Source organism: Hylobates moloch, unplaced genomic scaffold (assembly GCF_009828535.3).
Source record: "Hylobates moloch isolate HMO894 unplaced genomic scaffold, HMol_V3 SCAFFOLD_11, whole genome shotgun sequence".
NCBI classification, from domain to species: domain Eukaryota; kingdom Metazoa; phylum Chordata; class Mammalia; order Primates; family Hylobatidae; genus Hylobates; species Hylobates moloch.
Window position 1 is genome coordinate 83,813,966 of NW_026652286.1, and position 17,275 is coordinate 83,831,240.

At 41.5% G+C, this 17,275-nt stretch overlaps 1 protein-coding gene across 1 annotated transcript in view; it reads left to right on the forward strand.

The window, feature by feature from the left end:
• The window catches only part of POU2AF2 (POU class 2 homeobox associating factor 2), a 79,153-nt gene that overhangs the window by 18,146 nt on the left and 43,732 nt on the right, over positions 1–17,275 (forward strand). Inside the window, exon 2 of the mRNA XM_058446242.1 lies at positions 5,520–5,608. Within this exon, the coding sequence (XP_058302225.1) occupies positions 5,520–5,608 (89 nt within the window). The remainder of the gene's footprint in view (positions 1–5,519; positions 5,609–17,275) is intronic.

A 17,275-nucleotide genomic window follows, 5' to 3' on the forward strand; every position in this document is an offset into this window, starting at 1 on the left:
CCTCCTCTAGTGTTATAGTCGCATCTTCTACATTTTTACAGTGCATACACACATACACACACACAGACACACAGGTATAGAAACAAAATTCTATCCTAAAATTGACTCAAGAAATCCCGGTAGTCGATTTGATGATGTATCTCTGTATACTTAATTCTACAAAAGCAATCAAGCATGAATCTGAGGTTAGAAACACATACTTTGGAGCCGGAACTTGGACTGCTGGGTTTCCAGCTAAGTCACTAGTAACCACCTGCAAAGCTGGCTTGGTTTATCATCAGCCACAGATTCAGACTAGCCAACCCTGAATATTAAATCAATGGAATGCCAAATCTTCCATCCAGAGCAAACTGAACACCCAAATATACATCATAATACATCGTCCAGGTCAAATATTGTTTTTTACCTTATAATTTATCTGAATCTGTAAAAATAATATTATCAATGGGAAGATTAGCCCCTCTAAAATTGGCAGCGACAGAGCTTAAAATTCAGGTGAAATGCATCATTTTCACCCACAAGCTAGAAAATCAGCTCTGTTCACTAAGTATGTAACAATGGGAGTATGCCCATGGCTTCCCTGGTTTAAAGAAAAATCTTTTGTTTCTGAACGCTTCTGAATCGTTCTTCCTTGGCCAGAGATGCAGTTTCCTTTCATAGCTCCTCCCTTACACAAGTGTGTCAAGTTTCTCACCTTCTGTGTAGGGCCTTACAGGGATCCAGCACTGTAGGACAACAGGCTGTGCATGGACAATGGATGGATTGGTGGGTACTAAGGACCAACCACTTGCTCCATCCCCAGTCCTCACCAAGGCTGGGTTTTTTTCCCTCCTCATTGCGAACACTCCCATTTCTCCACCTGCTCTTTTTCTTCCGTATTCACTAGCTCCAGGCTTACCTGCCTTTGGGGATGGAAAACTCTAGCTAAATATAGGCATGCATCAGAGTTTTCTTTTCTCCTGTTAGGCCAGGGGGTTGGAAGTATGTTTCTGCTTCCGTACAGTTTGGGGAGGGGAAGACAGCCCCCAGGGCACCCATGAAAGCAGAGAAAGAAAGATATGCTGAACTTGGAAAACTCACAGATGAATACTTTGACCTATAGCTGCACCATAAATGCTTTCCAATCTGTGTCTTCTTCTCTTCGCAAAAACTGCTCTCCTTGTTCACCTCCCACATTGTGTTCTTTAAAGGCAAAATGGTTTGAACACAAAAAGTGACACAATTTGAACATGTTTAACCAAGCTACACACAGAAATTAATAAACAGAGGCAGGATCATGGCCAAACAAGAGAATTTCATGTGAGGTTATGTTGAGACCATGGTCAGGGACAGTAGAAAAGGGCATCTTAGGTATAGTTAAGACCACAGTTGGTGGCCAGTGACCAGGCAAGGAAAGTAATCGTCAGGCAAGGGAAGCCACGCCTGGTGCCATCCACAAGGTGGTATTCCACAACAGCTAGCTACATTTTTCCTGATTGGGAGAGGAAAAGGTACTAAAGCTCTATAGAAATTCATTAGATCCAAAAGAATGAATTGGAGCTCCTCTAGGTTGAATATGTGAACCAAATCAGTCAAGGTGGAAATAAATTCTAGAATAGCTTCATAGATATTCCAATACCTATGTCTGGTCTGAGAAGTTTTCAATAGACATGATTTTTTGGATTCTTGGTGGACTTTGAGTTTACTCTAAGAAGGCAATCAATAATCCTACATCTTCATCTCTAACTCTCATCTCAAAGTGCATAAAAATCTATAAAGACCCAACACCAAGTGATTTTTATTATTTGCTTCTGATTAAGATAGCACCTGATTAAGGTATTAGGAAAAATCTATGTTTTCATCCAGAAACTTCTACAACTTCTTACTGATAAAAGTAATTATCAGTTATAATTATAAATATAAATATAAAACTGATAAAATATAATTATAATTATAACTGATGATTACTTTTGCCTTTACTCTCCTTATTCACCTCCCATGTTGTGTTCTTTGAAGGCAAAATGGTTTGAAAACAGAAAATGGCACAATTTGAACATGTTCAAAGGGACACTTACATCCTTAAAAGAAAAGTTTATCATATAAAAGTAATTATCTGTTATAATTACTTTAATGTGATATTTTTATATGAATTACGGTTATCAGTTATAATTACTTTTATAAGATAAACTTTTCTTTTAAGGATATAAATGTCCCTTTTGGAACAAATCATGTTCCAAAGGCTTGTAAACAGTATATTGCTCTGTCTCAACTCAATGGTGTATGAACACAAAGCAGTTTCATTTTTCTCTAATTTAATTACTCCTTCACTGAAGCTCAATCAAATCTGTCCTTTGCATCCTTAATTGCATCCTAGGCAGATTTCAAAACTTTGTCTTTTATTTTCTATTATTAAAACTCAGTCCACCACAGCTAACATCTTTTTTTTTTTTTTTTTTTTTTGAGATGGAGTCTTGCTCTGTCACCCAGGCTAGAGTGCAGTGGCGCGATCTCGGCTCACTGCAAGCTGCGCCTCCCGGGTTCACGCCATTCTCCTGCCTCAGCCTCTCTGAGTAGCTGGGACTACAGGCGCCCGCCACCAAGCCCGGTTAATTTTTTTGTATTTTTAGTAGAGACGGGGTTTCACCGTGGTCTCGATCTCCTGACCTCGTGATCCGCCGGCCTCGGCCTCCCAAAGTGCTGGGATTACAAGCGTGAGCCACCATGCCCGGCCAAGCTAACATCTTACTGAAAGGGGAAAAGCTGAAAGCCTTTTCTCTAAAAACTAGAACAAGGCAAGGATGACCACTCTCACCATTCATTCAACGCAGGACTGGAAGTTCTAGTCAGAACAATTAGGCAAGAGAAAGAAATAAAGAGCATCCAAATTAGACAGGAGGAAGTCAAATTGCCCTTGTTTGCAGGTGACATAATTTTATAGACAGAAAAACCTAAATATTTGACCAAAGAACTCTTAGAACTGATAAATGAATTCAGTAAAGTTGCTGAACACAAAATTGATACACAAAAATTAGTAGCATTTCTGTACATGAACAAATTAACTAGCTGAAAAAGAAATCAAAAAGGCAATCCCATTTATAATAGCTACAAAATAATACCTAGGAATAAATTTAACCAAGGAGGTAAAAGACCTTTACAAGGAAAACTACAAAACACTACTGAAAGAAAATGAAGAGGGTACAAACAAATAAAAAGACATCCCATGCCCATGGGACAGAAGACTTAATATTGTTAAAATGACAATACTACCCAAAGCAATCTACTAAACTCAATGCAATCCCTATAAAAATACCAATGATGTTTTTCACAGAAATAGAAATAAAATCCTAACATTTATATGGAATCACAAAAACCCCAAATAGCCAAAGCAACCCTGAGCAAAAAGAACAATAGAGTTATCACACTTCCAGACATCAAAATATACTACAAAGCTGTGGTAACCAAAACAGCATGGTGCTGACATAAAAACAGGCACATAGACTGATGGAACAGAACAGAGAACCCAGAAAGTAATCCACGTATCTGAAGCCAACTGATTTTTGACAAAAGTGCCAAGAACATTCATTGGGGAAAAGATAGTCTTTTCAATAAATGGTGCTGGGAAAACTGGATATCCATATCCAAAAGAATGAAACTAGACTCCCCACATGTCACCCTTTGCAAAAATCAACTCCAAATGGATCAAAGACCTAAATGTAAGACCTAAAACAATAAAATTACTAGAAGAAAACATAGCAGAATGCTTCAAGACTTTCATCTGAGAAAAGATTTTATGAATAAGACATCAAAAGCAAAGATAACAAAAGCAGAAATAAACAAATGGGATTATATCAAACTAAAAAGCTCTGCACAGCAAAGGAAATAATCAATACAGTTAAATGACAACCTACAGAATGGGAGAAAATATTTGCAAACTCCTTATCCAAAAGGGGATTAATCTCCAGAATCTATGAAGAACTGAAATATCTTCTTAGCAAAAAAAAATCCAATTAATAGATGGATCTAAAGAGACGTTTCTCAAAAGAAGACATACAAATAGCTAAAAAATATATGAAAAAAATGTTCAGCATCACTAATCATCAGAGAAATGCAGAGCAAAACCACAGTTATCGCTATTATCAAAAAGACGAAAACTAACAAATGCTGATGAGGACGCAGAGAAAGCGGAATTTTTATATACTGTTGGTGGGAATGCCAACTAGTACAGCCACTGTGCAGAACAGGATGGAGGTTCCTAACTACAAATAGAACTACCATATGGTCTCACAATCGCACTGCTGGGAATTTATTCAAAGGAAAAGAAATCATTATATTGGAGAGACATCTGCACCCCCTTGCTTATTGCAGCCCTATTCACAGTAGCCGAGATATGGAACCAAGCTTGGTGTCCAACAACAGATGTGTGGACAAAGAAAATGTGATATATTTACACCATAGAATATTATTCGACATTAGAAGACAATGAAATCCTGTCATTTGGGGCAACATGGATGGAATTAGAGGACATTATGTTAAGTGAAGTAAGCCAGAAACAGAAAGTTAAATACCTCATGTTCTTACTCATGTGAAAGCAGAGAAAAGTTTATCTCCTAGAAGTAAAAAGTAGAACAAAGGATACTAGAGTCTGGGAAGGGTAGGAGGAAGGAAGAGATAGGAGAGATTTTTCTAAAGGATACAAAATTACAGCTAGATAGGAGGAATCAGTTCTAGCTTTCTACACCACTGTAGGATAACTATAGTTAATAATATAGAGTTTCAAAGAGCTAGAAGGAGGAAATTGAATATTCCCAACACAAACAAATAATAAATATTTAAGATGAACATGCTGATTACCTTGATCTGATCACATTATATATATTGAAACATCAGTATGTACTTCATGAATACATAGAATTATTATTAGTTGATTAAAAATATGTAATTACATTTTTAAAAAGCAGTGTGGAAGAGAAATCAAGGCCTCAGATATTGTGAAGCAGAGGTAGGCTACCCACACCCACACTGGGCCTTGTCCAAATTTGTGGACCACAGAATCTGTGAGCAAAGCAAGATGGTGTTTGTTTTACTCTACTAAGTTTGGAGTGGTTTGTTATGACTTGGAGGTTGTTGTTTGTGTATGACAGCTGGAACTGTGGTTGCCACCTGGGGACCTTGAGGTAGCGAGAGTAAGAATCAGCCAACAGAATTGGAAAGTGACATTATTGAATAAATTAATTGACCAGCCCAAGAACTGCTCTGCCTACTGATCTTTTATTATATGCGATTATAAATTCATTTTTGTTTTGGTCACTTGGGGGAAAAAAACTACTCCAATTAAAACTTTAATCTCAAACTTGATTTACACATCACGTCGTCTCCTCCTATGAGTGCGGTTTGTTAAAAGACTCGGGCATAAATGCTCGGAGGTGCTTCCTCCACCCACTCTTCGAGGCCTGGTTTCTTCAGTTGGTCAGCAGGAAGGAGGCAGAGGGCTGGAAGGAGGTGTCTCTTACAACTGACTGCTATGGTTCCTCTCCCCATAGGTTACTCTGCTTCTCAGGGCAGCATGGACTAGCTCTAAACACCTTCAATGTGGTTGGTGTTCAAATCCCTGCTCTTTCAAGGAGCCCATGTGAGAGTTCTTCTCAGGGCTCCCAGGCCCCAGCATAGCACACATCCCTGACCCAGGAGACTTGGCTCTGGTCCTACCTCTCGGCTCCACATAGCATCCACCTCTAGGGGTACTTGTGACAGCACCATGACAACTCATTGCCAGAGTCCCCTTCTCATCTGGAAGCTCTTTTTTTTTTTTTTTTTTTTTTTTTGAGATGGAGTCTCACTCTGTTGCCCAGGCTGGAGTGCAGTGGCATGACCTCGGCTCACTGCAACCTCCACCTGCTGGGCTCAAGCAATTCTCCTCCTTCATCCTCCTGAATAGCTGAGACTACAGGTGCATGCCACCATGGCTGGCTAATCTTTTGTGTTTTTAGTAGAGACGAGGTTTCACCATGCTGGTCAGGCTAGTCTCGAACTCCTGACTTCGTGATCTGCCCACCTTGGCCTCCCAAAGTGCTGGGATTACAGGTGTGAGCCACCGCACCCAGCCAGAAGCTATCTTAAGTGGCTCAAGCTACTTTCCCCTGTGACCTCTAGGCCCATGGGTGACATGTTCATACTTGCCTTGGTCACACCCCCACCCTGCCCTGCGATCTCTCAGTTCTCTTTCTCCTGCTTGGTGGGGCCCAGAGCAGATCAGCAAGTCATCAAACTGGGGACCAAGATGTCAGTCTCCCTTTCCAAGGCACCTCTAATTTCCACAAGTAATTTTCTTGGAGCCTCGCCTCACTGGGCTTGCTGGGGGTGAGAGGGTGGGGATATAACTTTCACCTCAGGGGGAAGAGAAGAAATAATTTCTCAATACAAATGCCTCACACTCATGGCTTTCTTCCCCATTCCTGCTTCTTCACACACCCCCATCTTAGTTTATTCCTGCTGCTGTAACAAACTATCTTAGACTAGGTAATTTACAAAGAAATTTATTTGTTACAGTTCTGGAGGCTGGGAAGTCCAAAATCAAGGCACCAGCATTTGGTGTCTGGTGAGGGACTTCCTACTGCATCTTCACATGGCAGAAGGGACAGTGTGTCCTCATATGGCATAAGGCAGAAGAAGGGCTAAAAGGGCCAAGTTAGTTCCCCTGAACCCTTTCACAAGGGCACTAATCTCATTTGCGAGAGTGGAGCCCTCGTGGCCTAATCACCTCTGAGAGGCCCCACCTCTTGATACTATCACATTGGGTCTTAGGTTCCATCATAATGAATTTCGGGGGAACACACAGATTCAAACCATAGCACCCCCTTCCTAGTTTTCTTATGTAGACTTGCGAGAGGGATATAAGTGGCTAATGGTAGAAGGAGCTACTCATTACCTCCTAAACAGTCTGGGTGGGGGTGGCTTCCAGGGACCTCCAGGGCTTGGTGGGTCTCCTTACAATGGAAGATAGTTCACACCTCTTGCTTCCAGCTATGGCCCTAGTGCCCATTTAGGGATATCAGGAGAAGGACCACTCAACATCCTTCAGCAGCCTTCAACAAAAAATGTGCAAGCTTTAATAAAAGAAAAAAAAGGCAAAATATTTTCACCACAGAATGCAAGGCACAAATCTGTTTGTTGGGGATGAGTGAGACTACTTATATCTTTTGTGTGTAGACACAGAAATCCTCTCCTAACCAAAAGGTTCATCTCCTGCATGAGCTGGTCAGGAAGGAAGGGCTAGTTCTCCAGCTGAGGAAATCAAACAGCTGTTTAGCGGCAGGGAACGGATCCCAAGGCTTCAAGACCCTGACACCTGAAGGGGATCATCTCAAAAATCCTGAGCTCATGAAAGATTTTATTTTCCCCATTATCCAGTCCTCACTTACCCCCAACAGTCGGTCAAGAAGCCACTAACTGGAGGACAAATTGGAAGGACATAAAGCACAAACAATTCAGAGAAGTCAGAGAGGCCAAGAGTTGTTATCAATAGAGTAGAGGTTATTCCCTCAGTGATTTTCAGAGTAAGCCCCTAAGAAGATGGGAATTTCATTTTAAACTTAATAAAGAATAGAGGACTACTGTATCCAGGGGGCTGACTCTGTTCTCTCCCTTCACAGCTCCGTGCGTCCAATAGTTGGCCAGTGAACCAATGACTTTGCAGTCCCTATTGTTTGCAATGTGGAGACAGAGAGGAAAGCCGGTTCCCACCCCTAGACCGCTGGGAGGGAAGACACACACTCCAGTGACAATGCCCAGCAGATACAAAGCATATTGGCACAGTACCTGGCCATAAGAATCACTGAATAAATGCTTTTATACCAAACTGATTTCAAAGGTTTTATATCAGAGTACCCAGAAATGTAAACCAGAACAAAAATGCCAAGTTAGATGCACAATGGTTACAAGGGAAGGGAGTGCCAAGAGCAAGCTGATTGTGGGCAGGATGGGGTGTGCGGGGTAGCCAACTTTGAGTTGGAAAGCTGGAGTTACAGTGTAGAGGTTCTGCCTCCCACAGAAAGAAATTCAAGGCCAGGGGAGCAGATTACCAATCTTGTGTCAGCTTTGTGGTCAGAAGTAGAAGTAGCGTTCTCTCAGTCCCGGAAGGAGGAGGCATACCAAGGATCCTTCTTAGAGAAAAGACTAGAAAAGATGTGGACTCGTATTTTATCATGAGGGCCAGCAAGATGGCAAATGGAGCCTACCAAGGACCAAAGTTTGCTTGGTTTGATCTAGTGTCTTACTAGATCAAATAAATCCAGTGCTAATAAATAACAGCTACATCACGACAATGGAACAATCCTGAGACAGGCCAATGTCTTTCTCCCCATTTCTCAGATGAGGAGACTGAGGCACAGAGAAGCTATGTGACTCACCCATGTTTACATCATTTGTAAGTGGAGCCGGGATTCAAACCTGGCCCTATAGATCCAGACCCTGTGCCCTTAACCACATGGCTCTTCCACCTGTGGTAAACTAGAGAGTTCTGCATGCCCAGACCACTCAGAGAAAGAGGCACCTCCTCTATGTGCCAATTAGTACATACTATGTAGTGATCCACAGCAAAGGGCGGGGGAAAGAATTGGAGGGATAGGCAGGGAAGGTCGGGAAGTGGATTCCTTCTCTGCAACCAGTCATGGAGGGAGCATTCAAGTTGATGTCCGCGATTTTCAGGAAGAAAAGAGTACATTCCTTCCAGGTCACTTCAGTTCCCAAAAAAATCCTCGCTCTTGCCCAGCTGTCGGAGCAAGCCCTTTTGGCGAGCTGCGGATAGGGTTGAGGCACCACCTAGTGGCTTAAACTGAAAATACTCCCAAATGAATGTCCCTGGTGAAAGGAGGCAAGGAGGGAAATCGTGATCGCCCAAGGCAGGAAAAGGAATAGAAAGCAAAAACTACTCATGCTCAAAGCCTCCTTTCTGTATTCCCCTCTAGCCTACAGCTACACATCATTAAAAGATGTCCTTTTTATGCCAGCCTGGTCAAGAACTATTATGTTATTGTTGGGTTTTTGTCTGTTTGTTTGTTTGTTTTGCTTTGAGAAGGAGTTTCGCTCTTGTTGCCCAGGCTGGAGTGCAATGGCCCGATCTGGGCTCACTGCAACCTCCGCCTCCCGGGTTCAAGTGATTCTCCTGCCTCAGCCTCCCGAGTAGCTGGGACTATAGGCGCGTGTCACCACATCTGACCAATGTTTGTATTTTTAGTGGAGGCGGGGTTTCGCCGTGTTGGCCAGGGGTCTCGAACTCCCGACTTAAGGTGATCCGCCCACCTCAGCCTTTCAAAGTGCTGGGATTACAGCGTGAGCCACCGCACCCAGCTGGGGTCAAGCACTTTTATGTGAGAGAGGTTGGTAAGTCAGGTCAATGGATTTCAAGACCCCAAAAAGAACTATAGTCTAGATTAGGCATGTGAGTGAGGAGAGTTATGGGAAAGGAGGGCAGATAGGAGATTCAGTCTGAGGAAAAAGGTTTAAATACAGCTTCTAGAACTCTGAGCAATGTTCATACATTGGTGTCAGGTGCAGATGAGGCTGTCAACTGGTGAAGTCAATTCAGGATGGTTGATAAGAAGGGTTTGTGCCAGGGTCCAACCTCAGGAAACTAGGCAGCTGATTGGGCTCCCTCACTCCACCTCTAAAACCTGGGGAGATGGGGAAATTTCAAGCATTCAAAGGATCAGACAGGAGAGGTGGAAGACAGACAAAATCAGATTCAGGAAGTGGCCAAATTTAGTGTCAATTTATGCCAGGTTGAATGATAGTCAGTCTGTACAGATTTGGCCCCAAGTCTGTTCATGTTAGCAGCGTGCAAGGTGTGATGGAACCCTTGACCCTGCGGGCATCGATATTCTGTTGTTTTCTAAGAATGATACCCTAGATGTTTCTCTCTGCACCTGGGCTTTGTTACATCTGCTCTCCAGGCACCCCAGCCCCTGCAACCCCTCAGTATTCAGACCAAGGCAGAGGATGGCATTTCTTCTATTTGACCATCAAGGACTTGCCCTTCGGGCATATCAGGACTGACATTGCAACTCACTCCTTCACCTTTCCTTTAGCCTCTGTAACTCAGCTCCCTAAAGTTTCAGGCTCCCCTGCCCCTATTCTCTCTTTTCTATTTTGACTCACCTTTATTTTCTCTTCTCTATCCTTCTTTTTCCTTTCTTTTTTTTTTTTTTTGACTAGACAGTTTAATTCTAAAGTTCATATGAATAATTAAATAAATTATTGGAATAGCTAGGAAAACTCTGGGAAAGAATAATGAAGAGGAGTGACTAGCCCTACCAAATATTAAAATATTACATGTCAGTGGTTCAGTGATGTCATTTTGGTCCATAAATAGACCAATGGAATAGAAGACAAAGTCAAGATATACACTGAAATATATGTGTGAATTTGGATTATGATATAAGCGACATCTCAATCAGTGTGAGAAACAAAGTATTCAAAAAATAGTTTTGTTGTCTGGGTTCCAATTGGATGTAAGAGTTAAATATTTTTTAGAATAATAATAAAAATACTAAAGGAAAACAAAGGAGAATTCCTTTATAAACCTGGCATGAAAAAGACTTTACTTACTTTGTCCCCATAAATAGAAGCCCTGGAGAAAAGACTGATATATTCAGCTAAGTAAAAATAAAAACTTCTGTACAAAATAAAAAACTACAAATATTAGACATAAGCAACATCAAAAGATAAATGGCAAACTAGGGGGAGTTATTTGCAACTCCTATTACAGAGCCTTAATTTATAACATACTCCTAGAATTTGATAAGACAAAAACCAGTCAACCCAATATAAAAGTAGACAGGTCACGGGAGAGGAGATAAATGTATAAAAAGATGTTTTATCTCACTCCTAATAGGAGAAATGCAAAGTAAAACTACACTGAGAGCATTTATTACTTTTAGATTGGCAAAGGTCCTTAAATTTGATAACATGATGTAGAGTTTTCAATTGCTGCTGTAACGAATTACCACAGACTTAAAGGCTTTTACATTTACAACACAAATGTGTATCTTACAGTTTTGTAGGTTAGAGCCCAGCTTGGGTCTCACTGGGCTAAAATCAAGGTGTCAGCTGGGCTGTGCTCCCTCTGGAGGCTCCAGGAGAGACTGTGTCCTTGCTCCTTCCAGCCTCTACAAGCCGCCCATGTTCCTTTGCTCGTGGTCCCTTCTTCAATCTGCAAAGGCAGCAGCATTTCTCCTCTCTCTGTCTTTCTTCTATTATCACATCTTCCTGTGATTGACTCCTCTGCTGCCTCCCTCTTCCACATTGAAGGACCCTTGTGATTACACTGGGCCCATCTGGATAAGGCAGAAAAAAGTCCTATCTTAAAGTCAGCTGATTATCAAACTTAATTCCTCATTGCCGTGTTACCTAACATATTCACAGGTTCCAGGGGTTAGGATTTGGACATCTATGGGGGCCACCGTTCTCCCTATCATGCATACTGTCAGTGAAGTTGTGGGAAACAGACACTCTCATCATTCTTAGTGGGAGAGAAAATCTACAAGGACTATGTGGGGTAATTTGGCAGTATCTATCAAGGTTTAAAATCCACATAACCTTTGATCCAACATTCCATCATGAGAATCTAGTCTACAGATATACTTACTTGCACTAGATGAAATGATGAATGTCCGAGATTATTTACTATAGCAATGTTTGCAATAGCAGAATAATGTAGTAATGTTTGTAATAGCAACTTGAGTTGTAATAAACAACTCAAATGTTTATAAGTAGGAAACTGATAAGATTAATGATCATGCATCCATACAAAAGAATTCTATGCAGAAATTTAGAAGAATATTCTCCAAGGTAATTAAGTTAGGAAGAATAAAAGGAAGGGGGAATAGAATAGTGTATAGTGTGCTAACTTGTTTGTAGAAGAAGCTGGGAACCAGATAAGAATTTATATTTGTATTTACTAGTAAGTACCTAAAGAAACCCTTGAAAAAATACACAAGAAACTAATAATAATGACCATCTATGGCAGAAAGAATGAGTACGTAGGAGACTTTTAATTATATCTCAAAAAGTGGGTGCACACATGTATGCACACATATACACGCATCTTGCAAGACTCAGCTGAAATGCCAACTCCTCTAAAAGACCTTCCTCCTTTCTGAGTCCCTTTTCTAGGCCATTTATAACTCCCTGGACATTTGTGCCATATTAGGGCTCCAGCACTCTTTGTATTATCTTAATTTGTGCGAACTAGAGCAGTGATTTGAAGAAGGACAAAGAGAAGGAGGACAAGAAAACATGAAGAGGAAGAAGCCACTTTCTGAATCTTTAGGAGGAGGGGATTTTAATGTTTATCAAAAAGAAACATGGATTTTTAAATGGTTGAGAAATACTACACTGATATAAACACTTGGGGGGCTGGGATAATAGTCTCCAAATGGCACTTCTCACACTGCATTCTAATCATTCATTTATGTCTGTCTTCCCCACTAAATCATCCGCCCCTTAAGAGAATGGATTTTGCAATTTCCTCACACACTGTAGGTGATCCATTTGAAAGACTGAATGAGAATTAATTTCTATTTCTTACTAGAGGAAAGGGAAGGCAGCTTGAGAAAAATGAACACTCAGGCACATCGATTTTAGAATAGTTCTTTCTTATCCTATGGACTGGAATATACCTATGTTTTTACATAGGTATCTTTTACTACATTCAGTGTCTCTGAAATGGAGTTGTACCCACAGTCGCAGTTGTTCAAGCAATGGTTATGGTGTAGTTGTGACTGCCCACATCATGACAACTTAGACACAGCTGTTTATGCTGTCCCCTCCATTGAGGTATGTGCAAGACGACCACATAATTTTATCCTCCAAACCTGCACTCTTTTGAGAATGAAAAGGGACACTAACCAGATGGGACGCCATGACAAGAGCAAATCTAGACTGTCGCAGGCAAATGTGGACAGATGAGGTGCCTTGTTAGTACTGCCTACAATGGATTTAAATGTCATTCCAAATGTCTTCAAAAAGAGTGCACTATGATAAGCATTTAAATTAGAAATGACCACATCCACAAAAAGCACAGAAAGAGCTGTGAACATAAATTTGGCAATAGTAAAACAAATATTCATTTTTGGAGGAATTGTCACAATTCTGTGTTTTCTTACAAAGCAAACACCTAGTATTCATGGAACCTTAGGTAAATACTTACAGGTATACAAAGGTGTGTTACATCATTTTGATAGGAAATATGCAAAAGGGTTGCCTTTTAAATGCCAGACAAGGCAACTGAAAGCAGGAGAAATTGCCAAGTCCCTCAAAATTGATTAAAAAAAAAAAAACTCCAAAGTAAGGAGAGGCTCTGTGACTAATCTATGTTTCAGGGGTATTGCTAGGCATTATGGCATAGTCTAAAGCAGCTTTTTCCTTCATTCTCAGTGATACATAAAGTCACGGTGTGTCTAACAATCAGTGGCACCTTACCTTCAATGAGATACCATATTTTGTCTAGATCAATGAGAAAGAACCCTTCTCATCAATGCATACCTGGCTGTATCTGGATAAAGACTATTTCTGAAGGTGGTTTTATCACATCCACTCGGTTCTTCCTGGAGATGTGCTCAAGCCAGGCTTCAAGCCAAGCCTCCAGCCAGAAAGCAAGAATCCCTGAATGGACTTGGCTAGCTCTTTTACCCAGATATGTTTGCTAAAACTCTAGCAGAATTAAAAGATTGTAAAAGCTGTCTTTAGCAAGCCATAACATCTGAATCTAACATCTGGACCTGGGTACTATTTCATGTTACACCACCAGTACCATTGCCCATAGGTTACATAATAATGACACCAACAAACACAGTCACTCTGCAATTATGGAATTACGAGAAGTCTGTAGACACAAGGGGTCAGCTATTTACAATGTCACAATGTTGCAGAGTGGGTGAGCACAACACATCTGGCCAGGGCCTCCTACCCTTTGGCAAGCTGGCTGCCTTGCACCTCATAAATGTGAAAGAAAATCCCTACTTTGTTTTGTTGTTGTTGTTGTTGTTGTTGTTGTTGTTGTTGCAACAGAGTCTTGCTCTGTCACCCACGCTGGAGTGCAGTGGTGTGATCTTGGCTCACTGCAATCTCCACCTCCTGGGTTCAAGTTATTCTCCTGCCTCAGCCTCCGGAGTAGCTGGGGCTACAGGTGTGCGCCATCATGCCCAGCTAATTTTTGTATTTTTAGTAGAGACAGGGTTTCACCATGTTGGTCAGGCTGGTCTCAACTCCTGGCTCAAGTGATCCGCCCGTCTCGGCCTCTCAAAGTGTTGGGATTACAGGCATGAGCTACCATGCCCAGCCCAAAATCTCTATTTCAATAAAATTACTTAAATCTGTTTCTTGACTTACATAGTCAAAATCTTCAACTGTCATATTAAGTTATACATATATACACATATACATATGTGTGTATGTATGTATAATATACATATATAGTTATACACATATACACATATATACACATTATATATATATACACATATGTTATACATATATACACGTTATACATACATATATACCCATACACGTGTATATACACATGTATATACACGTGTATGGGTATATATGTATGTATAACGTGTATGTATGTGTATATACATATGTGTATGTGTATATATGTATGTATAACTGAATATATATATAGGAAACTTATTATTCTAAAATCCTGGCATTTTTTATAATCCAGGACTAACTCATAGTTGGGAAGAGGGTTTATTTATGTCCCTAGCATCTCTGCTTCTTTCCCTCATGACACCATAGTTAAAGGGTCCAGAGGCAGACTCTTTATCAAAGGAAGAAGTATTAGAGTCGAGATAGAAATGAGCAGGCAGGCATTCACCTTCAAGACCACCAGCCCAGCTCACTCAGCTTTTTTACCAATCTCTAAAACTCCTTCTCTCTTGAATTCTGGGAATGGGCTTGGGGAACTGACTGATTTCTCTAAGTGTGAGGCTGATGGACCAAGGCTCTACACGCTGCTCAGAAATAAATCCAGCCATCCTCCCTGCCCCAAAGAAATACTTTCAGCACTCTCATTGCTTTCTGGAGGGCACATTGGGTGTCACAAAATGATGTACCCTGAGAAGTAAAATAACTGCATCCCAAAGGCTTCCCCAGCCCATTTCATCCGTCCTCTCCCATGGTTATGGGCCAGCCACTCCCTGGAGCATGTCTTATCACCAAAGTCATACCCCTCAGGTGGGGACTCTAGACTCCCGAATGTCTGTAGCTCCAATTTAACCAAACAAAATGCCAGGGTCAATTTAACCATTTCCCCAGTGCTGGTGATTTACTCTGATCCAGCAGACCTAGGACTGGGTTTTCTCCCATGTAAACCAAGGAATATAAGCTGTCAGATCTCAAGTGCCCCTTCCAGTGGAAACAGTCTCTCATCCACATTTTATTCTCCAACTGAGCTTCCATATGCCCAGATGCCATGGTATTTGCGAGACAGCTGTTTTCAGATTCAAGGGAAAGCTGGTGGCCACAAAACTGACCACACGTAGAAAGATCTAGATGGTTAGTGCCCAGCTCATCCCATTCCAAATCCCAGGGCAGGTCTCTTTAAGTAACAGTTTAGTTGGCCTGGAGTAGCCTCTCTGGTACCTTTCCTGCACTTTGCTGTACCCCGGGTCAGCCACTGGCTCTGTCCTCAAGCCATCTTCACTTTTGCATGCAAACTGTGGTGGACAAGCCTCTTCCTTCTGCTCATCCTTCACCAGAGGTCACTCTGCACTCCTCAAAGAAGCATGTGGTCAACGGAGCAGACCCAGAAACTTGAGTTTGTGTCACTGGAGCAGACACAGCAACCTTTTCAGGGGTTCCTGAGTCAAACAGCTCTTCACATCTCTCCAGTGTAGGGAGGAGAGAAACTTGCATCTGCATGTGAGGATATACCATAGGCGTATATGTATAAGAAAAAACACGGTGCATATGGGGTTTGGTACCATCTATGGTTTCAGGAATCCACTGGGGGTCTTGGAACATATCCCCTGTGGATAAGGTGAGACTACTGTACTCGTGGTCATGTTTCTTTACCATGAAAAATAATGGACTCCTCCTTGATATACTTTTTCATTTATATATTGCTGCTTGTTCATACCCATTCTGTTCTCCATTTCAGGGCATCTCTTGTGTCACCAGCACATTTCTCCTCTGCCTCCTCATGGATCCTCTCTCACCTGCTCCTGGGCCCCCATGCACTGTGCCAATGGAGCACGGGATCAGCCCACACCACTGAGCAGCCCTACCTGCTCCTTCCACTGCCCGTATGGATAGGCCTGGGAAATAGGAAGCCTTAGAACAAAGGCAGGATAAGGAAAACAGAAGGTGCCTTGGTTCCCACCCTGGTGTGCCTGCTTCAGGGTCCCTCACACCTGCCCTCCACACCTTTACCTTCACTGTATCTACCTTTTAGCAAACTTGTCGACAAAACCCCTGCCAAGTCATCAGGAGCTACCCAACTCGAAGAGCAGGTGCCCAGTCCTGGAATGAATAAGGAGGCTGATATAAAAACGTTGTGGTTTGGAGTATCTGAGGGGTGTTCCCAATACAAGATAAAGGGGGAAACTACCAATCATTTCTCTGCTCTATAGATCTGTGTTTGTTCTACCCAAACTTACCCTTGTTTTCCCTCCTTCTTAACAGGGTGCTCCAGACCATCATCAGACCTTGATATGACCCAGCAACCTGCCTGATAACACAGGTACCAGGTTTTTGAATCCCTCAGCAACTGAAGCAAACAGCCAAAGCCACATGGATCCAGTAGAAACCATCCCCCCAGTTCTATGGAAGACTTGTGTCCTTGGTATAAGAAAACAATCTATTCTGAGATTTTAAGAAATATATTTAATCATGTGTAATCAATTTGGAGTAAGTAATTGCATCTAAGCAAATACAGCACATGAACTAGAGGGTATTTTGAAGAACAGGCAAGTGTTTATTGCAAATCAATTTCTCAGTTTCAATGCACTTCAGCTCTTCCAATGACATCTCATATCTCAAATGCTTCTACAGGGCACTAAATATTTCTACATCAAACTTCATTGCATCTTTGAATTTCAGACATAGTCCAGCCCACAGGGAGATGGGTAGAAACTCTTCAGTGCTCTGTTTGGTTCGTGGAAAGACAAATATTATGCAGTAATTTCCCCTTATCCACAGTTAGGCTTTCCAAGATTTCAGTTACCCACAGTCAACTGCAGTCCAAAAATATTATATTTTGAAAGAGAGATGGAGACCACATTCACATAACTTTTAT